This window comes from Halichoeres trimaculatus, unplaced genomic scaffold (assembly GCF_033239565.1).
Source record: "Halichoeres trimaculatus isolate MK-OKI-2021-1 unplaced genomic scaffold, fHalTri1.1 fHalTri1_scaffold_12, whole genome shotgun sequence".
NCBI lineage: Eukaryota > Metazoa > Chordata > Actinopteri > Labriformes > Labridae > Halichoeres > Halichoeres trimaculatus.
In genome coordinates this window covers 28,746,690-28,771,033 of record NW_027437190.1, presented here as the reverse complement: position 1 = coordinate 28,771,033, position 24,344 = coordinate 28,746,690, and the positions used below count along the sequence as shown (strand labels likewise).

At 40.0% G+C, this 24,344-nt stretch overlaps 2 protein-coding genes across 6 annotated transcripts in view; one reads left to right on the top strand and one right to left on the bottom strand.

The window, feature by feature from the left end:
* The window catches only part of LOC141800265 (prelamin-A/C-like), a 38,594-nt gene extending 22,554 nt beyond the window's left edge, over positions 1-16,040 (top strand). For all 5 annotated transcript variants that reach the window (XM_074682688.1, XM_074682687.1, XM_074682686.1 and 2 more), the window contains 11 exons: positions 5,491-5,647; positions 6,120-6,245; positions 6,795-6,965; positions 7,068-7,193; positions 7,441-7,661; positions 8,881-9,220; positions 10,867-10,974; positions 11,401-11,520; positions 11,615-11,674; positions 11,770-11,922; positions 13,679-16,040. In XM_074682688.1, coding sequence (XP_074538789.1) covers positions 5,491-5,647; positions 6,120-6,245; positions 6,795-6,965; positions 7,068-7,193; positions 7,441-7,661; positions 8,881-9,220; positions 10,867-10,974; positions 11,401-11,520; positions 11,615-11,674; positions 11,770-11,889 — 1,549 coding nt within the window. In that variant the 3' untranslated portion in view covers positions 11,890-11,922; positions 13,679-16,040. The remainder of the gene's footprint in view (positions 1-5,490; positions 5,648-6,119; positions 6,246-6,794; positions 6,966-7,067; positions 7,194-7,440; positions 7,662-8,880; positions 9,221-10,866; positions 10,975-11,400; positions 11,521-11,614; positions 11,675-11,769; positions 11,923-13,678) is intronic.
* Positions 16,041-16,125: 85 nt separating this feature from the next.
* The window catches only part of pear1 (platelet endothelial aggregation receptor 1), a 79,771-nt gene continuing 71,552 nt past the window's right edge, over positions 16,126-24,344 (bottom strand). The window contains exons 17-23 of the mRNA XM_074682684.1: positions 23,639-23,758; positions 23,297-23,515; positions 21,262-21,371; positions 21,013-21,139; positions 20,354-20,416; positions 18,327-18,521; positions 16,126-18,041 (exon numbers count right to left, since the gene is read on the bottom strand). Coding sequence (XP_074538785.1) covers positions 17,896-18,041; positions 18,327-18,521; positions 20,354-20,416; positions 21,013-21,139; positions 21,262-21,371; positions 23,297-23,515; positions 23,639-23,758 — 980 coding nt within the window. The 3' untranslated portion in view covers positions 16,126-17,895. The remainder of the gene's footprint in view (positions 18,042-18,326; positions 18,522-20,353; positions 20,417-21,012; positions 21,140-21,261; positions 21,372-23,296; positions 23,516-23,638; positions 23,759-24,344) is intronic.

Sequence of the window (24,344 nt, the reverse complement as noted above, 5' to 3'; positions counted from 1 at the left end):
CGTCTTGTTTTACTTGCAACAGATCTGCCTTATCTTGATGAAACAGACGGGTATTTTTTGTTTTATTTACCTAATTTCCCAAACGTAATCTGCAGTTGTTTGCTCATCTGTTGGCTCTCGGCCATCCTCAGACCCACATTTGTTATCCTTATGCTCCCTGTGTATTGTTTTGTAAATATTAATGATGTGATTCTTTGAGAATAACTGCACGGTGGCTCCACATGTGTGTGAGGGCAGGCTGGAGGCGTCATGGCTTTGATGGAACAGAATGTAAACTTGAAGTCAGAGGCTATTTATGCTGGGGCTCTCTAATTACATATTTCATACTGGATTATATAAACTGGTAGTTTAGAGCTTGCACACTCTCCCTGCTCTGGATTATGTAAATAGTATATATGAATATTGGGACTAACATGGGACATGTGATATATTTGTGTGGCCGTATACATTTCATCACACATTTTGTCAGAACTCATGTCCTATTTACGCACACACACTAACTCAAAAATGCACATAAATGGTAGCACACACACTGTTTTGCTGCCAACACTCCCACACATGTACGGCGCAGAACAGACTCAAACATGCACAAATACACCCACAGATACACGTCTACTTAAGAGAAATACAAACGCACACACACTCATACACACATAAGCGCGCACGTACTGACAGGTTTGTTTAATGCCCCTTCGTTGTCTTTAGACGCCACAAACTGTATTGTAGCAGACATCCAGGAACAGCATCCTGGAGATGCCAGCAGCAGAGATAACATGCTCAGAAGCCGAACAGGCCTGTCAATCATACGCTGTGTATACGTACGAGACGAGGAATTATATAAGAAGTGGCTCTTACGCGCAATTAGTGCACACTGTGACACTCACGGCAACACTGAAATCCAGAAAACTCTGAGAAATGTGAAGTATGTCTGCAGGGATGTTTGCAGATTTGTTATTGTCAGCTGCTTTGTCTACTTCTTTGGTAAAGACTCCAGTATATCAACAATGGACTCCTGATGAAGATACACAAACCTTGAATTGTTGTCATTTTTTAATTTTACGTATTTTCAAACCCTTACTAGTGATAAAAGTCTTCATTTCCAGATACAGATTTTCAGAAATGTGGTTACTGACATGTTTCCTCTGATACTCACTGTGCTGTTCAAGGTGACGGTTCTTTGTGTGCACGTTTTAACCATTAGTGTAAAGAAGTGGTGTTCAGCTCCTCCTCCTCCTCCTCACGTCTCCTGTTCTTCACCAGCATTGCAAAAGCTATTCTCCATTTCCAACACTTTGAAGTACTGCCATACAGCTGACATGTTTAAGCTTGTTGTTGGCGCTCAAAGCTCGACTTATTGGCAGAAATATTCGTATCTGCCGACACTGATAATGAACTTTTTAAGCTTTTATTGGCAAATAGGAATATTATATGGGTGATGTTGGGCAGCCCTTTAGTCTTTGGTAATCTCTCGAGTATAACTGGGGTGTTAACGTTCTCTTTAGGCGTGTAAAGTATCCACTGAATAGACTGGAAGACGCATCTTTGCATAGAATTTGATTTGTCTGAGATGATGTGTCTGATCTCAAAGCTGTTTTACAGTCAATGAATCAATAATTAATAACTAGAAAAGCACTTAGAGTGCACAGACCTCCACCAAGCATATTGTGATTGTCACGCAACACTTTAGTCCTACTTTAATGTTATACTCCCTTTCAGCAGACTGTCTGCTACAATTTGGTGTTAGCTGCAGGTTAGTTCATATTCCAGATCTTAGTATCCAGAATATAGCCAGGATCTGGATCATACTTTTACATCTGTCAGAAATTATGGTGACCTTGTCTTTTATTGTTTTGCAAAGCAATCTGACCATTTATGATGGAGTTATATACATATAACAGCCCTATCTCACAATGATAAAGAATCCTTTATATGCTGGATCCAGATAGTGATCCGGTTCACCTCCAAAATTGAATCACTGCTTCCTTATCCCATTTTGAACATTTCCTGAAAATTTCATTAAGATACGTTTGTTACTTTTTAAGTTATGTTGTTCACAGACAAACAAACTCTCCCAAACACATAACCTCCTTGGTGGAAGTAATTTTTATTATATTATAAATTATTAGCCACAAGTTGCCTCTTGTTGCTTCATCAAAGTTATTTGACTTTTTTTTTCAATTTGGAGTACACATTTTGTTAAAACATATTGATTCATTTTGATTAGCTTGACTGCAACTCGTCCAAAATTTTCCAAACTTTACTCAAAATTCTGTCCTGTGGGAAGCCGCTGGTTTCATGTGACTATGTGCACCATAGCGCCTCCTAGTGACATAAAAAAAGTGTTGCTCTTCCAGCTCCTCCAACCTTAATGCGTTTTTTTTATTTATTTATTCTTTGAATAAACCATCCATGCCAGGGCTTACCAAAACAGCCCATTATCTACTTGGTGAAATCTCATCAGGAACATCAGAAATTTGAGTCAAATTTCAAAAATTTGGAGATTTGCATTAGATTTGGATGAAGTCTTCCTAATCAAACCCATCTTCAGTCTGAGTGTTATAGACATGTCAAGTCTAAAAACTAAAAGTAATCCTTCAGCCTCGTTTAACTTTTTCTCCCAGCCAGGACATTGATTAAAGCAAACCAAAGCATGATCAAAATTTAGTTCAACCCTACCTCAGTGAGCCCTGCGCTCTTCTTCACTTCATCTCCACTCGAGTACATTTTTTCTTCCATGTATTGTAGTGTACATCTCGCTGTGGCCACTCGTACTGAAATGTGACAGTTTAAGAGGCTTCTCTCCAAGCATTCTTCAGATTGTTACGCAGCATGCCACTCTGAAGTGAGGAGGCCTCTTTGTCTTGCCATCATGTTTGTGTACAAAGAGAATTCAGACAGTCAAACATCAAAACCCACTTGTGTCCATTAATTCTCTGCTGGAGCCGATCCACTGGGCCCATTAGCGCTAATGAACGGCACAGCAGCCGCACGCACGAACATTCATCTGCCTGCAGAAGCAGACTGTTAAATGTTACAGTTAGGAGGGCAACATGGTCAAGACACAGAGCTGTGTAGTTTTACCAAACTTGTAAAAAATACACAGAAAACTTATGCGCTCACCTCGCTGATGCATTTACATTTTACAGCCCAGTTTAATGCAAAGAAAACACGTGAGTCTTTGTCTCAGTCTCATTAAACAGAGCGGTTTTGGTCATTTAGGTTTATTATTGGAGTTTGTAATGTGTTAATTAGAGGCGTTGTGGTGGATTTAAAATATCCCACAATAACAACAACAGCAGCAGCAGCAGCAGCAGAAAATGAGTTTTATCACACCTACAGAGTTACACAAGCCAGAGGGAACACGTCCCAACCAGAGGTGGTTAAACCCAACATCTTTTTAAAGTCACAACAAGAAAAGTCATTCAAACATTTTATGGCAGAAACTGTACCTCATTTTACCTCCGTAACTCATCGGCCTGTCTTTGAGTCGTTTCAGATGACTGGTATGTTTGTACGTGGTGACTGTGTCACTGTAGGTCCAGGAATTCAGGGAATGTGTGTAGGTGTTAACACCCTGGTTGTGTTTGCGTGTGTGTGTGTGATTTTTGACACGCTTAATATTTTCAAGGTCACAGTTTACACCTGGATCATAAAAGTTGCATTCTTGCCTCTTTTTCCTGAGTCAAAGCACTAAGACCAAAAAAGTAAATATCCTTAACTTTGTGATTTTTTGATTGTTAACATGGTTGTGTAGCTCAAGGGTTCCTACAAAAAAAATGAACATTATGACATTTATGAAGGATAACTATTGCAAAACTTTATGGCACCTTAGGTTATGTGTTACCATGTCATAAATGACATTCATCAATGGGAGTTTTGCCCTTGAGCAAAGGTTTTTACTACTGTTTGTGAAATAATATAAGCCTTGATTTCAACCACTAGTTCATGGATGTGATTGAGTGCTTTGCTGCACAAACAGGAATGTGTGAACATCTGGTCCAAACATCTGGTTGGTCAAATTTGTTTTAGGGCTGAAATAAGATATTGTGATTGAGCTCTTGCAAACTGTGTTTTAGCTTTAAAAAAGTGACACTTAAGAAAGCCTGTACTTGGTATTTTTCAAGAGTGACATGAAGAGTGTGATTAAGAGTCTGTGAAGGTGATGAGTGAAGGATATCCCGCATCCTTTCCAGAGCTGCTTCTTCAGGTTTTCCTCTGCACAAGCAGCCGTGACGCGTCTTTGATTTGGACCCGCTCAAACACTGAGCTGTATCTCTGCCAGCTGAAACTGAACAATGAGTAATCTGATTCTTCCTTTTGTATAATTACCCAGCCTGGCTCTCGAAGACTGATTGTACATCTGTAAAGCATTGAGAACATATTTTCTCTGTTTTTAATCTGGTACGCTTTTAAACACAAAAAAATCTGCTCCCCTCCAATTTTTCTTACTCTTTTCAAGAAGCAGAACGAAACCCTCCAGCTCTCTGAACGCTTTGTTAGTGTACAAAATGTAGTAATATGGAAAGGTTGCTGTGTTGTAAGCCAGTATCTAAACTTCTTGTGAGGCTTGTTGCAGACTCAGACTTCATTGTTAATAAATCGTCTGCTGTGGATTAAGTTTTTCTTACAGTTAAAGTGTGGCTGTAGCTCATTGGGGCCGTCTTCACGTGGGGCTTTCAGTCTGACCAGCTGACTCTGAGGTCTGTGTGAGCAGCCTGGAAGCTATCTCCTCTGGCAGATGGCTGCTATTAGAGACAATGACGACTGGCCTGCAGGTCTTAATAATATAACAGGGAGCCCATTTCCTCTTTTTCTGTTCATGAACCACCTATACTGCTAACAGCCTCTTTCCCTCTGCTCTCTTTATCTTCTGCTGGGAATGAGAAGTTTTTCCAGGGCTGTATCCAAGTGTTTCTTTCCAAAACAGAACATTAAATTGGTTCCTGTTGCGATGTAAGTGGAGAGGGCGGGGCACTCGCGCAGGCACATGCGCAGCAAACGTGAATTCTCTTAATTCAACACAGGTTCCCTTGAGACAGACTTTAATGGACTCTTATTCAGCACTGGAGGCTAATAACAGTACGCTGATGTTCAGTGCACATCAACAGTGAACAACTGCTGTGCTCTCGCTGTACGATGGTGGTGTGTGTCTTCTCACAGCACAGTTCCTTCTGCTCATCAGGTTTCACTTACAGCAGACAGGAAGAAGCATTTAAAGCTTGATGTGAAGTTAAAGTCAGAACAGCAACTTGACATGAGAAGGAGAAAGTGTTTCTGTCCTGTGAATGCTTCAGTCACATGTAAAAAAACACATCTTTCTTTCCAAACCAAAAGAAAATTATGTTGAAGCTTTAGATGTACTCCATGTAATCAGCACTTATGTGACTGTTTAAAGGGACTGCTGATAAGAGAAAAGAAGATAATAAAAAAATAATCAGATAAAAACACACTAAGTCTACATCTCCTCCGTCTCCTCTTTGTTTTTTACAGAAATGGTAAAAAGGAGTCTGAGTTGGCCGCCGCTCTGGCCCGGCTGAGAGACCTGGAGGCCCTTCTGAACTCCAAAGATGCTTCCCTCACCACCGCCCTTGGGGAGAAGAGAGCCCTGGAGGCTGAGGTGAAGGACCTCAAGGCTCAACTCGCCAAGGTAAGAGGATTTCTTATCAAACTTTTAGTGGTTGTTTCTTTAGCAGGAAGGCGCACATTAAAGTAAATTTCAGAAATTTGTTTGTTTATGCATCATGCCCCACAGACTCTCATTAGTTGCTTACATATGTTTAGTTGAGATGTTGCCTTCACTGTCAGATACAGAAGAGCTTCAGTAGAGGAAGTGATTATACGTAAACCCTTCAGGCAGTTGGTTATGAATGAGGACAAGGTGTGGAGGCAGACAAGGTTGCATTGTCTGCTCTTTGTTTTATCAATGAATTTCACCACCGGACTCACTCTGATTTACTTGTGGCCTTGCTCCACCTACTGGCCTCCTAGGGGAACTACAGGTTAAAGAAACAATTTATTGCCTTAACAGCGCTGCACAGATCACACCTTGAGCTCCTCGTTTCTCTCCTCCATTAAAGAACATTTCCTTCCTCATCTTCTCTTTTATCCTGTCTTTTCAGTTGGAAGGCAGCTTGGCTGATGCCAAGAGGCAGCTGCAGGATGAGATGCTGAGGAGAGTGGACGCCGAGAACCGCCTGCAGACTCTGAAGGAGGAATTGGAGTTCCAGAAGAATATCCACGCTGAGGTTCTCACTCTTCACCTCAACCCCTCTATTTTTACTGAGCTGTCGAAGTCATCTGTCCTACTTTTCATCTTTTCCTCAGGATACTCATCTGCTTCCAACAACCTGCTTCTTTGTTTTGCATTTATGAAGCTAGTCTTTTTCACCTTCTTTTACTTCAAGTGAATTCACATCTGGCAGACAAATGTTTGTCTTCCAGATTTTAGCTTGATAATTCAGGGTTGCTTTAATGACAACAGAGTTAGAATTTTCTGCAAGAGCTTTGCACTTCTAAACAAGTAATTACTGCTGTGCAACAGACTGATCAATGAAGTTTAGTTCATTGAGTAAAGCAGCTTTCTTCAGGTGAAGTCATTCAAAGTGCCTGAACATAATTCAGCCAAACATCAATGCAAACTATTCTTTTTCTGTTTTGTTATAAAGTTATAAAGGTTTTAAAAGTTAAGCGTGCTTCTCATCAACATGAGCTTAAGTAACAACAATAAAACGTGAATCCACAAACTGAATCATGACACTGATGAGTATCCCCGACCCGTGTTCGTCTGTCTGCAGGAGCAGCGAGAGCTCAAGTCTCGCCAAAGCGTACGTATTGATGAGATTGACATGGGGCGGCAGCGGGACTTTGACAGCAGGTTGGCCGAGGCTCTCGCCGATCTGAGAGCCCAACATGAGGAGCAGGTCCGCCTCTACAAGGAGGAGATCGAGAAGACCTACACTGCTAAGGTTAGTGTGGATACAGCACCAGAAACGACTCATGTTTCTCTTTTAACGGGCTCTTTCATTCCTTTGAACCATTGTGTGTTGGCCTGTCTTTCTTCCCATCAGTTGGAGAACGCTCGTCACTCAGCCGACAGGAACAGCCACCTGATGGGAGCCGCTCATGAAGAGCTGCAGCAGACCCGGGTTCGACTGGAGGGCATGTCAGGCCAACTCAGCATGCTGCAGAAACAGGTACAAGCACGGAGACAGTGTGCTGATCACACTATCTGTCACTGGTTGATTATCTGTCTGCTAGTTTACTGTCTACATGAATTCTTCAGGACACAGTTAACCTTCTCTTCCGAGCAGCATTGATTGATTGATTCGACGTGTCTGACACGGTGAAGCTCAACAGTGTTTGTACTGCCACAGTCACTGTACAGACTGAGTTGTCAATCTTGATTAACTGACTTCTTTCTGTGTGTGCTTTCCATTTTAGCTGTCAGCCAGCGAGGCCAAGGTGAGGGACCTGGAGGAGGCCCTGGCCCGGGAGCGGGACCTGATGCGCAGTCGGTTGGAGAGTAAGGAGCGGGAGATGGCTGACATGCGTAATAGGATGCAGCAGCAGCTGGAGGAGTACCAGGAGCTGCTTGACATCAAACTGGCCCTGGACATGGAGATCAATGCCTACAGGAAGCTGCTGGAGGGAGAGGAGGAGAGGTGAGGTGTTCAGGTTGTTAGAGGAAGGGGGAATCACTAACAGCAAATAGAATAGAATAGAATAGAACAGAATAGAAAAGAATAGAATAGAAAACACTTTACTTATCCCCAAGGGGAAATTCAGGAGTCACAGCAGCAATCAAGAAAACAAAAGTAAGAAAGTGCAAAAAGGTCAATAAGAAAATAGGTGATGACAGCTTGTCCATCATTGTCCAGTTCAGCCAGCCTCCACCTCCACAAGGTCCAGGACTGAGCTTCTTCAGCAGTCTGTTCAGTCTGTTTTGATGTCAGCTCCGTTAGCCATGTCTGTGAATAGCATGATGCTACTCTGCCTTCTGGTATTCCCTCTGTTGCTGGGTTAGCATGACTAGCTCATCCATCTTATTGGAGATAGATCTTATGTTCCCAATAACGATGGATAGAAGGACAGGTCCATGTCCTCACTTCTTAGCTCACACCTGAGAACCAGCACGTCGTCCTCACCTTCTTCTCCTCACCTTGTGGGAAACATCAGGCCTTGCACTAGTTAGCATTGACATGCTACAGGCTGCTAACAGCTGATTTCAAATGTAAACAATACGGCCATGTTTACATGTAGGATCTCCAGACAAACACAGGAGCAAAAATAGTAAAAATATCACTGAAGACAAAACCAGTTTGTTGTCTGTGACCAACAAATGAGCCATACAAAGTAATGATTCTCTCCAGATGCAAAAATAACGAAAAAGTGATGAAAAAATAACAAGAAACAGACAAAGAAGAGAGAGCTGCTGCAACAGGCTCCAAATCACAACATCTAGTTAGCTTTAGATCTGAGCAAACAAGAATAAAAAAGCAGTGGAACAATATGAAGGGCCACTTTTTGTGAAGCTCTATAAATGTTTGGACTGAACTGACAGGTCTGCACAGAGCTCTGAATTCAGAATAACCCAACTCCTTTGAGGGAGAGCACAGATTGTGATCCAGACCTTACCCAGGAACATCAGCGTTCAACCTAATTAATGCTCTCGTGGCCGAACTGGAGGAAACCCTGACAGCCAGGCTCCAAAATCCCAGTGAAACATCTGCAGCAGGCTTATTTTTTTATTGGAGCAAGTTGGAAGTGTTTGGTTAGAGAAGTAGAGAACCAGGGTGATGAGAGAAAGATCTCAAATGTCTCCTCACTGATGATGTGAGTCTGTGATTGAGTGTTGACTGACTCCTCTATCTTTCTCCTCAGGCTGCGCCTCTCCCCCAGCCCTCCACCCACCAGGGTCACAGTGACACGGACCTCAGGCTCCGGCCACAGCCACACCAGCCGCGTGCTCCACTCCGGCTCTGCCTCCGGCTCTGCCTCCGCCGCCTTCGCAGCCACTGCATCCAGCAGCCGCAACTCCTCCGGCGCTGGCAGCTCCAAGAAGCGCCGCCTCAACGACAATGATAGCGAGACGTCCAGCATAGCAGGGGGCACCGTGACCAAGACCCAAATCAAACAGCAAGCTTCAGCCTGTGGCCGCATCACTGTGGACGAGGTCGACCTGGAGGGCAAGTACATCCGTCTCAGCAACAAGGCTGACGAGGTGAGCTACTGATTCCCATCAGAGGGGAAGGCATCAATGATGGGCTCTAAACCTCTGACTTCTGTTTATTCCAGCATGGATGGATTCCAACTTAACTTTTCTTTAGTGCAACAAACATCAGATTTAAGACAGATATGGTGGTGAAATTATTTAATACAACCAGATTCAACAATTTAACTCACAAACCTGATTTGAAACATTCCAGCATCATAAAAGAAAGAGTTTCTTTGTACATAGACATTCATAGAAACTTTCATACTGATGAAAAAGAAGTTCAAATCATCCTTTTAAATGAAGGAAATGACCCAGAAATGTTTGTTAGCCATAATACGAGCCGTTTGAATTCTCTGATTGACAAGAAAAGGAGCCTCACTGCTTCCTTGATTCAGCTCCTTTAGCATTAGATGAACTGGGAAGGAAAGAATGAAAAAAGGGCCTGTAATTTTTGTGGCAACTACATTTTAATTTCCACCTTTGTATTAATATTTTATAAATATGAGGAGAGACGGGTTAGTTAAGTGACATTATCAAAGCCCCGAACTGGCTTCACTCCACCTTTGCTAACTTGCAGATCATTTCCTCTTGTTAATCAATAATTCAAAGAGTATTTGAGTCCTTACTTTCAATTTGGTAAGTCGTTGCAGTTAAAGTTTAATTGAAAACTGGAAAGATTCAGATTAGTCTCTGCTGATTTGTTTATTTTTGGTTGATAAAAATTTAAGAAAATAAAATACAACCACCTGTTTAAACTTGATTCAGGATTAACAATAAAACTGGATAGAATTTAACAACAAAGATAAATTAAAATAAGGCTTTTTAAATCATGCAAAACTAAATCAAGCTCACATTCAGAGATATGAAACCTTCAGGATGAGGTCCTGAGCTGGCATTATGCCTTGTGACTTATAAAATCCTGATTTTTTTTTTTACATTTATCACTGAATTTAATCTTATATGTAGCTGCATGAAACGAGACAGTGAGGACACATCCTGATTTTCTAGTCCATGCGCGGTAGATTGTAACTTTGACTCATGTGAAATCAGTCAAATCTGCTGGAATTCCCCAAACACGGCCTTTGTCTTCTCCTGACTCCTTATACAAACCTTTCCTTAACCCCATGATGTTTTCCATCAGGGTTTAAGGAAAAGCTGATAAGAAATGGCTCAGAAGGTCATTTTTGGACTTTTTGTACCTAAAGTCAACATTCATCCCAGATAAAGAGCAGAGTATACCACTGTGTCCTGACCCAGCTTTTAAAGGAGCAGAGAAACTCTGCGGCAGTTTCTCTGAGACTGTTCCTGAGTCTCAGTGAAGTTACAGAAAACACCTCGCTCCCAAAAAGTTTTCGTGGGATGGTTAGCAGACCTTGTACTGAGGATCTGAGGGCTTGAGCTGCACCGTGCAGGGATAGCAGCTCTGTAACATAGGCCAGGGTGAAACCATGAAAGGCTTTGAACACATAGAAAAATCCAGAAGGAATTCGATATTGAACACAGAGCCAGTGCAGAGATGCTCCTACATGTGCGACATGTTCCCTTTATTTATGGCTCCATAGGAGTCTGACTGCTACATTTTACACCCATTGACAGAACAAAACAGAGATGTATCACTGTTTTCAACCATCCTCCTGTTTTCTCTCCTGCAGGACCAGGTTCTGACCAACTGGCAGGTGAAGAGACAAGTCGGAAGCAGTACCCCCATCGTCTACAAGTTCCCCCACAAGTTTGTTCTGAAGGCTGGAGGAATCGTTACCGTAAGTTTCACCAGGACCAGGATTAGTCTCATGTTGATCAGTCTGTAGTAAGCCTAGACTGTGATTTGCCTTAAGACAAGGAAAGGGTTAAAGAGTGTTTTTTATTTTGCCAGAGGCGGTGCAAAGAAGAAATACTTTTTAAGAATATATGTAGATACTCTTTTAGAGTGCACAACCAAGGTGACAAGACCTGCCAGTGTCTCCAAACTCTCACACTGAGCAAACATAAACATTAACTTCTTAGCTGTCCTAGCCAATAAAATCTAATAGAAATCTTTGCTATGGAAGGAGTGCATTCATCAGACCTAAACTGTTGCAAACTGTTTTTAAAAAAATGAAAAAGAGAAAGTCAGGACACCCTGCAGATTATGATGTGTTACTTTAATTCACGATCACCTCCTAATCTTTAATCTTTCACCTTTGTAGATCTGGGCTGCCAATGGTGGTGGAGCCCACAACCCCCCATCCGACCTGGTTTGGAGGAGCCAGGACTCCTGGGGAGTCGGCGATCAGCTGCAGACCAGCCTGATCAGCGCCAGTGGAGAGGTGTGACTCTCTTTGTGTTTCTGTGACCTTGTTGTTCATGTCTGCTTCTTCTGCCTTCTGCAGTTACTTCATCATTTATTGTGTTTACCTCCAGGAAATGGCCATGAGGAAAGTGACTCGCACCCTGTTCCATGAGGACGACGACGATGACATGGTAAACTTAAACTGGATAAAAAAAAGCTTACAGCAGCGTCTCCCAGAGGATTTGCTCATTAAGTAACTCACCCTGTTGGGTTTCACCCCCTGCAGGGAGCTCACAGCACGAGCGGTGAGAACGAGTACAACCTGCGGAGCCGCACGGTGATCTGCGACTCCTGTGGGCAGCCGTCGGGCCGCGATGGCCATGATACCCACGACGGGGGACACTAATCCTAATTCACAGGAACCAATGAGCCCTGACAGGTACTAAGCAACATCTCATGTGACAACATACAAGACATATAAAGTTTGCAAGACCAGTACCAAGATGAACAAAATCTGAGACAGAAGTGTTTGATTATAAATTTATCACAAAGAGGTGTTCAAAGTCTATAGGACGGTATAAGATTCCTGATTCTTAAAACATGTAAAAAAGCACGTCACGTCAGCTGCTTTAGCAACAGTCACAGTGACCTGTTGTGTAAATGTTTCAGAGGAATCCCTCAGCTTTGAAGAAATACAGAACAGCTTCATATTAAAGTTTAATCCAGCATAAAAACAGTAATGGATTATCAGTACACCTGAGTGTTTCACTAAGAATCAACACCTAAAGATTAAACTCCACCAGTATTAATAACACTGGGGAACACTGCAAAAAACTGAAACCTTAACTAGTGTTTTTGTCTTATTTTCAGGGGGCAATGTCTTTTTAGATCTAATATGAGCCAAATTTACCTGTCTTGTCCAGAAAATGTCTTGTTTCAGAGACAAAAATGAGGTCTTAATCCCTTCAAACAAGTTTGAAAAAATCTGCCAATGGAACAAGACCTCAGACCTCATTTTGTCTGTAAATAACTTGAAACAAGTCATTTTTCTGGACTGATAAATTGAATGTGGCTCATATCATGCGCAATAATACAATTTTTACTTAAAATAAGACAAAAACTTGATGATAATTCAGTTTTTTTGCAGTACAATTTGAAAAAAAAATTCTGTTGAGTTAGATTTTTAAGCTGATTATAACTAAAATTGTCTGTTTTTTGTAGCACGTCAAGTTTTTTTCCATAGACTATAAAACATGGACATAGTCACCCCGACGTCACCCGTCTGTTTCTGAAACAGAAAATAAAGCACATCGGCTATAGTGGCCATATTGGTAGTGGCAAGGGCTTTGCGTACAGCTATAGGGTGCCTGTCAGTCACGTGACCCTAAGCTGTGCCTATGATTGGGCGAGCTTGCAATCTCAATATCCTCTGAACCGCCGAGTTAGAAAAAAATTCCCTCCCCGTACAGTGTGTGCCGGTAGTAAAATTAGCGACTCAGACAGGAGACGTTTTTTGAACCAGGCTGTAAATTGGTTAATTTCTGCTTTGAAAACAGCTTTTTTTTGGCTTGGTGTGTATGTGACTTCTAGTATTTCCGGAGCCAGCCTCAAGTGGACACTCGAGAAAAAGCAGATTTTAGCACTTCCGCATTGTCTCATATTCTTAGACCAGAGGTTGAATCAAATGGTACCATGTTTAGGTACCTAACACATCCTTGTGACTGTGAGGGAGTGGATGCGTAGGCAATTTTCAATCCTGGACATGACTACAGCACTGCAAGTTTATATACTGGAGAATAAATATGTTAAATTGAAAAACGTTAAGAATTTTTGAGATTTTATTAGTGAAAAAAATCCATCTTCATGTTTTATTTACATAGGTATATATTTCCATGTCTGCTCTTGTGGCTTCTCCAGTATCCATATCCTTTGTAAAAACATAATACTGTGAAATAAACATGACAGTCATGCCTGTTTCTTTCATATTTTATATTTCATTGCATGTCAATCTTTGAAGATTTTTATAAAACAAGCACATGTCTGTTAATTATTCTGCACCCAAAAATTATTTATAGAGCTGTCAGACCTAACTCAACAAAAATTGTGTTCCCCAGTGTAATTTCCCATCTTGTTGTAAACACACCTGATTGGTTGTTTCTTGTTCTCATGTTGTGTTGTGATGCTTCGTGTTTCAGGAGGCTTTAAAGCTGCAGAAGTGCCCCATCGTGTAAAAACCAGACTACACCTCACCTGAACCCTCCACCTCCTGTCACCCAGAGGACAACGTTTTTTTAGAGTTGGAATTCTTCTTCTTTATTTTTTTATATGATCTTCTTTGTTTTTTACTCTGATTAATCTGCAGGTTAAATTTGCTTTAAGGTTTTGGAAACGGGCACAGGATTTTCATATTTTGAGTTTTTTGTATTATCAAGTTATGTTGTTGCATGTGTGCCGTGCTTTCGCTTGTTAGTGTATCCTGCTTTTCTTGCACACTTAAACACACACAAACACAGAGCTCCATTGACCAGTGCTTGTGCTTCAATCCGAACCAGGGATTCACATTTAATGGCCAAGCTGTCAACACTCAACACGCACAGCCAGTGAAGCCTGTCAGGTCTCGAGCGACAGGAGCAGAAAGTCTCATCGCTTATGAATTCATTTGAGTCTGTATTCAAAATGTCATGATGTTTACAACGAAGGTTTGTTATCCTTTATTTTGAAAATGTATTGTACTATCTTCAAATGTTACAAGGGAAAAAATAGTTAAAGTTTTTTTCCTTTAAAAAAAAAGTGCTGGAAATTTCTCTAAAATATGCCAAAGTTGTGTAGACTCAGGGTGCTCTACAGGTTTTCTTTTCACTACCAAAGTAGACTGATATGTTGGAGTAGATTATCTAGATAGGTATAGCTTGTTGGACAGCTGTGGTGCATGCAGGGAAAATGGTTTTTCTCTGTAGTTCACTCATCAGAGAAATATATCTGTTTATGCTTTTGAACGTAGCTTGAAGTAAGGAATAACTGTTTCCCAGATAGGTTGAATGTTAGGTGAGTTTCTTAGTTTTTGAGCATTTGAACATCTTGCCTTGTTTTATTTTGAAAGAAACTCCAAAGATGTTTTGTTAAATGACAGGACGATGTGGGTTTTGTTTCCAAATTAGGAAAAATCAGGAATTGGTACAGTATTTTCTCTGTACTGACAGTTTTGGTGCCAAAGACACATTGTATATTCAGAGGATTTCTCAGCTTGTTGAGACAGCTTTAAAGTAGTCTAACAAAGTTAGTGCAACAGATTTTTAAGCATCTTAACACTATTAAATATCCAGGTAAACTCCTGCGTACTGTTAAACTTGCAGAAATCAGAAGTTTTGATACCAAACAAGTGCCACAAGTACATGTGTGTGCAGGAGTTTTGATGGACTCATCGCTCTTTTATGCATTTCTCTTATGAAACAGATGTGCACAGTATTTTTCTATTTTGATACAGATTAAATATACAAAAGTGCCTTTCAGAGGATATGAAAAACCTCTGTTCTCTGTGCACGTGCCTCGTACGGCGGTCTTGTGACTGTCAGCCGTCCTCTGGTTTGTGTTGCTCCTAAGAACTGGTCATAAGGGCTTTGATTTCTCCTCTCCTCTAAGCTCCCTGGCTTTATAAATCCCCCAGCATGATTTTTGGATCCGGGTCTGATTATGGGGTTTGTAATCTTTGTGACTTTGGCTTCATGCGCTGCTTTTATTGAGGGCTTTGCCAATTATGCACAGCAGGTAGGTTTGTACTGTAGTTTGGCAGCTTAAAACATTTATACTCCAGTGAAAAGCATATCAACGCATTTATGGAAAATACTTGATAGCTTTTGTGTTTTTTTCCTTCTTGTTGTACTTCTAATAGCTGGTATTCATGCCACATTTGATTTATGCCTTAAAGAGATATCGACAACATGATCCCAAAGGTGCCTTAAAGAAGACGGCGACAATCATTAAAAGTGTTTAAACAAAGGTGTAAAGTTATAGGATTCTTTGTCTCAGATATATAATGAGAAATGATTTTTGTATGCAGGAGGAAAATGTGTATAATCCAGATCAGATCATTTGAGGGTAACTTCAGGGTTTTTCAGAGTCCTCTTTGACTGATTCTCAAGCAGACAGAAGCTGGCTGCACAGACAGACTTTGTTTGACATCTGTTTAAAGTTAACGTTAATGAAGAACCAAGAAAAGCAAACTCAAGCCACAGATGCTGAGCGGAGTAAAAACTCTTGAAAGGTCTTTGTGAAAACCTGAAGTCTCCCTGCTGAACTCTGGCTGGCTGGAGTCCTCGTGAATCATTGAAGGACCTGAGGATTTAAAATGTTAAATAAAGGGATTTCTTCCTGTAAGCCTTTAATGCCAAAGTTGTAATTTCCTTGAAGTGGGACTTATTTTGTTACTGTTGAAAGAAATCTGTCAAAATTAGCGAGTAGCTCTGCATTGGATTTAATGTAATGATGATCTTTTTTTCTTTTTAAAAATGAGTAAAAATCTTTGTTTTTTTCCAGTGACTGACTGCTGAAGTTATTTCCTCAACAAAGACTAACCACCAATGAAAAGTGCAGCCATTTTTATTTACATTATATACACATGTTCCCATGATTACATTCAAAATATACGGCCTAATGAATAAAAAGCTAAAACACTACAGCATTGGAAGCATGATGTACATTCTTCTGGTACACAGGGTTCCTATTTACAGGACGGTAAACAGCATTTGATCAGACAAAGCAAACTGTTTTACAGACTCTTCTTAAAAAGGGGAAGCTGCATGGGTTAAAAAATGAATGTTAAGTTTAAAAACTTAAAAAGAAAAAAATGAAGACAAACTGCCTTCAAAAACTTTGAAAATATCTGAAATAAATGACAGAGTTAATGCCAAATTCAATCTTGTTAAAAATCTAATTTAGTTTCAGGTCCCACTGATCCTGGTGATTTGGGTTAGTGCCAAAAACACGTTTAACAGCCTTCAGTTTTTTAATTTAAACTGTTTATGATGAGAGTTTGGCAGCAGACATATCACACACACATTTCAACATTTTGGTATAAATCCCCAGGATTTACAGAAACAAAGGGAAGTGCACTTGTGCCAGCAGGGGGAGCTATGTGCAGTTTTTTTTAAGTGCCTTGGGTGACATCACAGGAGTAAGTGTGAAAATAACAATCAGGATATGCTGAGTGAAACAGAAATAAGCACTCTTTCCTTTCCTACTTGAGAAATCTAAACTTCTAAACACACGTTGCATTGTGGGTAATGAGGGCACTTAGCTTAGAAAAGGAGGAATAGAGTATTTATTGTTCTGCAGCCTTACATTTTAAGCTTCAAATGTGAAAGTGGTAAAAAGGAGGAGCTGAAGCGGGACTTTAAACATTGTAAACATCTATACTTCTAATTTAAAAATATGGGGATTAAAGGTGTCACTGGTGTCTCACTGGTTTTTGGAACCAGCCTCTAGTGGACAGCTAAGGAACTGCAGATTCTGCTTTCTCCTTTTCTTAACATCAGAGGTTCCAGCTTGGTTAAAAAGAAGGAAAAGGTATCATGCCTTGGACTCTTGTGCGATGACGGTTTGCTTTTTATAACATAAACGGTTTTTATTACACTGAGCTTATGATATGTGTAAATGAGCAAAATGTTACTGATCATATGAACCCTGTAAAGTATGATCATCTTGAAGTTGAACTTTTTTTGGCAGTAATGTGAAGCCAACAACATGTTTATTTCTATATTTACATGGCAGACAGCAGCTGATCAGCTTCATTCCTTTATCGTTATGGAAGAAACTGAAATGAATCATTAAAAAAATGCTCTTCATGTTGGCTTCAGGTGATCAACAAAGCTCTGAAACTTGACTCCCTTTTGGTAAAGTCCGTTTACATAACTTGGGTTTTTTTATTTTCTGATGTTCAGATGAAACTTAGCTAGAGCAGGTCCGAATAAATCACCTGTGATGGTGAAAACATGAAAACTGGATTTTGTATCTGGGTCTGTTAAACATTCATCAAGCTAAATGTGTTGAGAACTTTATTTTCAGCCTGTTTAGATAAGTTTAAACACATATAAAAGTTGCTAAGTTGCTGCCTTTAAGTCTTCTGTTTGTATTTCCTGTGAGAGTCAAAAGCAGCTGAAGCTCTGCTCCCATCGCCACACTGCAGCCTGCTGGCTCCTCTGCCTGGATGACAGGACTGTCCTGGTGCAGCAAGTACCACTTCAGCCCACAGGGGGGCAGTGTTGAGTTAAAGTGGAGCCTCCACAGTAAACAAAAGCAGCTCCTCGGTGGGACAGACTCTAGAGGAGGGTAAAGTTTTGCTCTTTCTCTCCGAGCATCCCGGGCACAAGGAGGGGGAGGAGTAAGAGGAGGAGAGATTTCTGTGCTGGTGTGAGTGTCAATGAGGACTCCTCCTCAGGGAGGGGGAGGGGGGTCTGCGGAGTGGCGGCAGGTCGTAGTGTCCAGGGATGTGGCTGTTCACGGGGAGGTCGTAGTGGCTCTGGGGGTCTTCGTGTGGAGCGTGACCAAGGGAGCTCTGCCGCTCTAAGGGGGTGAAGAGGACCAACACGGTTTATTAAAATTACAATTAAAATACATGAAGATTATGATGATCAACTTCTACAAACTTAGTCATGGTTTAGTTTCAGTTATCAACATTCATGTCAGTTTAGTCTTCTTTAATTGAGCCAAAGTCTCTTCAAGAACAGTGTTATTGTAACATAAGTGATGAAGTCATTCAGGTAAAAACATGTCTGAATATGTGTAAAAATAAACATTCAAACTGATTTCTGACATGAAAATAAACTGTTAAGATTCTGAGCCTCTCACCTCGGCGTAACGTAGCCGTGTTGAAAGGCGGCGGGCTGATCTCTGTGTACGCTCGCTCTCGGGGCACGGCTGACTTCATCTCCATGTAGCTGCTCTCAGGGGGGCAGAAAGGCAGGCCGGGCAGGTCTTTAATGGTGGCGTAAGGATTCTCGCTGTTCAGAGAGCTGCTGCTCGCTGCCACTGAGTCCTTCAGCTCTGTCAGCAGAGAAAGAGACGTTAAACTCATCACAGGTACATGTGGAGAGTCAGAGCACTGACGAACAGCAGGATGAAAGGTTAAACCTAGATCAAGAACAGTTTCCTCAAGATTTTCCAGGATTTTTTTAGGATTCTTCAGGCGTCATTAGTCTCTGAGCTGGACGGGGAAAGTCTCAGATGTTTAATTTTATGGATTGAGATGGAAGAGAGGAAAAGTAATGAACAGCCAATAATCATGAAAGTGGTTCGTATGGATCATTTTTATGACAACCAAAAAGTTTGAACACCTATCAAGGAATTAACTTTTCTTTTTCTGCAACTATTTTCATTTTCTTGAAAAAATTTTTTAACAGATTCAAAACAACTTTATCTCAAAGGAGCCAGGTATGACACTCAAACATATATTACGGACTGTTCAGTAGTTTGAATGTATTTCTGTTTCTTTTATTGTTTTGATTGCTTCTTTATTTATTTTTTATGTTTAGTACTGATTGTGGCAATAATAGCTAGCTTAAAGCTAATTCACAAGATATAAAGAGGGATTATTTGTCTATCAACAACGGCGGATGCGCGCGCAACTTGGGTGTAGAAGCACTTCAGAGTATAATGGTTTGTCAACTGACATTGGGGAGCTAACCACCAAAAAACACATTTTGACGTGGATAGAAGAGCAGCAGGTGGACAGACGTTTTTAGCTAACCAATCTAGCATGTACCCTAGAGAGGAGTTTAAACACACAACTGTCACTTGATGCTTATGACTGCATTATCCGTGGACACTTACCAGACTGTGACATACCAGGATGTAAACATCGTGTCATAATATTACACAATTTTACTTTGGTCAAAAAATCTGTTTCTGTTAATCATAATTTATAGCTCCATTCATTATTTACTGTCCATATTGAGTCCATGTTTGGTCATAACCTCAGCCCTAAACCAACTTTTTCATTAAATAAGCAAAGCTAATCTGTTTTTTTAAGTAACAGCAGTTAATATTACTTATTTGCAGTCAAACCTGGTTAACAGAGGTTAGATAAAGAAGACACGTTTAATTACATACACGCCGACGTTGCCGGTGTTTCAGTGTCAGGTGTGACCATGTTAACTGGTGACTCTCTCGGCCGTTAGTCACTGCTACCGTCGGCTGAACGTTGCCAGTTAGCATGGTCGCTATTAACGCCGAAACACCGGTTGCGCTGCAACGGTCAAAACTTGACAGAAGTTGCCTCTATTGTGTAGTATTGTTTCTGACAACTAACTAGAGAACAATTGCACATTTCTGTGCTGCTAACAGGTTGAATTTAGTGTTTAAAAAACGCTAACTCGTCTGACTGAATGGAGCTAAACGCTGCTTCTGCTGCGTCAAGATGCGTGCGCAGCTTTATGATGACGTAGACTGATAATCCCTCTATCTATTTTTAGGTACAACATAAGAATTCCATTTTCAGTCTGTTTTTCGTTTTTTTTAAGCTAATAACTTCTTGAGTGCTGTTAAGTGATTAAAAAAATATTAAACAAGTCATGTCTATTCTGACATTAATTATGATTATTCACACATTTCCCTTGGGCTTTACAAAGTCCATAGATAGAATATATCTATTGAAATACTACAATTGACTTGAATGTTATTTTGAGTATTGCTGTCAATGAAAACAGTTTTTAAAAAGTTTAGTGTCACTAAACTTTTTAAAAACTGTTTTCCCTTCTTTCCATGTTTAGCCATCCTGTTGGTAGCGTTAGCTCACTAGCATAGCTTTGATGCAGCTCTCTGCAATAGATCACAGACAGAAGGAGAGGTAAAAAGGTGAAAAGAAGACGATAACTTACCTTTGTTGTAATATTTTCCGAGGCTGGCACTGTAGCTGTAGCTGCGGTCGATTCCAAAAGCTCCTGTGAACCATAAAAGACGAATTATGGCGAAATAATCACAGGCAGCGAACGCTGTGCTGAAACCTGTGAAATCACTACCAGGTGAGTTTGAGGCTGGCAGGGAAACTATCACTTTTATGAGGCCCTTATTATTTTTATAGACTCATATCAAATGTGCATTGTTGATTTAAGTGAAAGTAGAGGAAACCTGATGGTTGATAAATTTAGCGAAGGCTGTAAAGAAAGAATTTCAAAGCTTTCTCTTGAGCTGCACGTCCTGATTTCTCCGTTTACTCTCCTGCTGTGGTTTTAGAGTTAATAAATGAAGGTGTTTTTATTCTTTGGCTGTAAATAGTTACAATTCTGCAGGAGTTTTTCCATCTCATTAAACGTTCAGTGTGTTAAGCTTTTGACTTTCCTGGAAATCAATGACTAATTGTGTGAAAAAACATGAGTTATGATTAATCAAAACACCTTCTGCTGACTCCAAAATAAAAGGGAAAAGCAGGTGTGTTCTCTGAAGGTGAGAAACACTGTGCAGCTTGGATTTTTTTCTATCTGTAGCACAGGTTTAGAAAATGCACATCTCTATGGGAGACTAGTGACAGCTCACACACCTGAGTCTTTGCGTGATTCGTGGTGTTTCCAGTCTGCAGGTAAAGTGGCATTGCTCTCGACCCCAAACAGACCCCTCCTCTCCCTCTCCATGTTTTTCACACTGCAGAACAGCTGATTGTTTGTGTTCTGTATTAAAAAGAAAGAGCAATAAAAAACAAAAACAATCAATGCAAAGAGAAAAACAATGGTCTGATAAGTCACATGATCAACTGGCTGCAGTGTGACCGCAGCTCAGGCTCAGTGTTCACCTTGATGGTGCGGTCATGGTTGTTGGGCAGGTGGGGCAGCGGAGGGCGGTTCTGGCTCAGAGTGTGGTAGCTGGGGTTGGAGTAGTAGTGGTGGTAACTGTGAGGAACATCTGTGGGCCAAAACAAACACATGGAATCACGTCTGCAGCTGTAAAATTACCTCAAGGTCAATAAAACGCATCTCTGTGGAACACCAATAACAAAAACGCAAGAGTGAGGTAAAACTAAAAACACATTTCAATAAAAAGTAAGAAAAAAAAATCTCTAAAAATGCTGAATTTCCTCAAATAGGAAATATTTTTACCACTTTAACTGCCAGTTAAGGACATTTTAAATGCTTATTGACTCAGACATGGTATTGACATATTACATAAGAGTGGTCCATGCATCTTGTTCAAATTAAAAAACCTCAGTCCACTGTTTTCAAATTAGTATGTCATAGTTTTAAGTCAGTAAGTCAAAAATTCAGTTTAGTAGATCACAATTTTGACTTTCAATCTCATAATTCCATTTTGATTTATTCTCTCCTAACTTTATTCTTCTTTTTACGGATGGTTCATGAAATAGGTTCAAATACTCATGAACTCCGTTGACATTTTAAGTGTGGTGTTTGCATCTACGCTTACACAGGGTTTACTATTTGCCACCTGTTGTAATGTTCAAATATTAATAGTTAGATGCTGTACATGTAGTCTCTTGAACTATCCTTTTACCATTGGCTGCTTTATTATCACACATATTTGCCACACACAGGACAATTTAAATCTGACAGATGTGAGAGTGGTTGTCTGATTTTTTTTAAGTAAAAATGGTATCATTAGACTTTTAATATGAGACACGTCAACCCAGAAAAATGTCTTATTTCAAGATATCAAAAAACTCTATGCAGTGCACAATCCTGTATGGTATGACATTTGCTGAGAAAGTGATATTAAGTCTTTGGAAGTCTGACCCAGTGGCCCGCTTCAAGACCCAACTAGCTGACCTCACATCTGTACTGCACATTGAGAAAACCCAGCATGGCTTGATGGGTAATTTTACTAAATTTTTCAGTATTCAGCAGCCTTTTATTGATCATCTCTCCAGATATGTCAGAGTTGGACAATAATTTACTGTACTGCTTACTGCTAACGTGTCTTAAAAAACTTTCCTAAAGAAATACTGAGCTACTGATGCAGTGGGACATACGATCATATAAGCCCTGATTTGTATGTTTTGTTTTGGTTTCTTTCTGTGTTTTTTTCTTTCCTTTTCTTCTGACTTTTTTTCTCTATATACTGTAAAACTATTTAAAACCACCTAAAAAAACATGATTCAATTAAAAAAAAGACATTAAAAACATCAATGATGCCTTGTTATAGCCTGAAATGTACAACAGCCCAAAATATGTATCAAAAAAAAGAAAAGAAAAAAAAGCTTTAAGTGTAAAAACTGGTCATTAATGTAACACAAGTGCTGAGCCTGAAAAGTAATAAACAAATGTAATAAAAACAAAAATGTATAAGCTGTTTTTTCGGTTAATTATTACATTTTAGGCTTTATTCATTTTTATTTTTAATTTCATTTTGTGTGGTGGTTACATTTCAGGGTCATCTTTACTTTGTGGGCTCTAACAGGCCTGCATTGCTCAGAAAGAGGGAAAAAACTACTTAGAGGATGAATAAAACTTGTTTGTCAAGTTCCTTTAAATAAAAATAATGTCTTAATACAAGAAACTAACAGATTGTTTTCACTCTTCCCAAGCATTTCAGGCATCATTTTTCTTTTTTAATGTTTTCCAGACTTATGAGGTGAATGTAGCTCATATTAAGTTGTATAAGATGATTTTCTTAAAAATAGATAAACAGTGGCTCAGATTTCAGTTTTTTGCAGTGATAAGGATTATAAATTGCATGTTATGTGACTTATATGTGAGTATTTGAGTTATTTATCTTTATGTAACAAAAGGACTTTGATGAATGAGAGCAAAGATTGTGTGTCTTAAACTAAAAAACTTGGACTCTATGATTCTGACTCTATATGATCTGTTCTGTACCTGGTACGGCGTATTCAGAGTTGACCGTGCGGGTGGTGGAGAAGGAAACAGTGGGAGTGTTGTTCTGCTTGTCTTTCTGCCTGCGGCGGTACAGCAGCAGCAGAGCCAGCAGCAACACCACCAGGATGACGAGCACCACGATGCCTCCAATAGCTCCCCATGACTCCCTTTCACCAGGAGGTAGAGGAACCATGACGCTCCCTGACTGCACAGATGACTCTGGGGAAACCAGAGGTAGAAAGTGAAAACAATTAAAGCAACACTCCAAAGAAACAGAAAAGGAACCACAGGATACAGTTTATTTAGGAAAAACCAGTTTGATCTAAAGTTTGTCACCTTTACCTTCTTTACAGTCGTCTCCACTCTCACACACACAGTCTCCAGTGAAACGGTCACAGAGGAGGTTTGAGGGACAGGAGCAGGTCTGAGAACAGAACGGACCGAAGCGTCCTGGACTACAGGCTGGAAAATACAAGCATAAATACATGTCACAAAGACTTAACTACACAGCAAAGGTATTAACAATCAGTTTAAGGGTTGATGTTTCACAAAGTAAGCGATAATATCTGAAGATTAGAATGATTTGGTTGAAGAAGATAAGAAGATTTGGTTCAAACTTAAGGGAAAATATAAGAATTCAGAGTCTTAAGATAATTCACTGAAGATAATTTTAGCTTATTTTTCTAGACACATAAATCAAACAAAATGGCACATTCAGGGACATGACTAAAGGTTACTTAGGGCTTCCTTGAAATCCGATTTGCTAGGATCCGCTCCAAAATCGACAACACTTATTGGCCGATTATTTATTCAGAGGCGGGGCTTATATCAAAACAATTTATAAAATTTCTTTGTGCTTTGATTACATATTTCTTTTTTGTTTTCTTTTGTTTTTATAAATATGCGGAAACCATTAAAGAGAATTAAGGTCACTGCCAAAAAAGCCCCAATTTATTTTTATTGCTATTTTTTTTCTGAGTTTTTTTTTTTTTTTTTTTTTCTTAAATTTCAGAATTCTGACTTTTTTCTCAGAAAAAAATAGTGATAA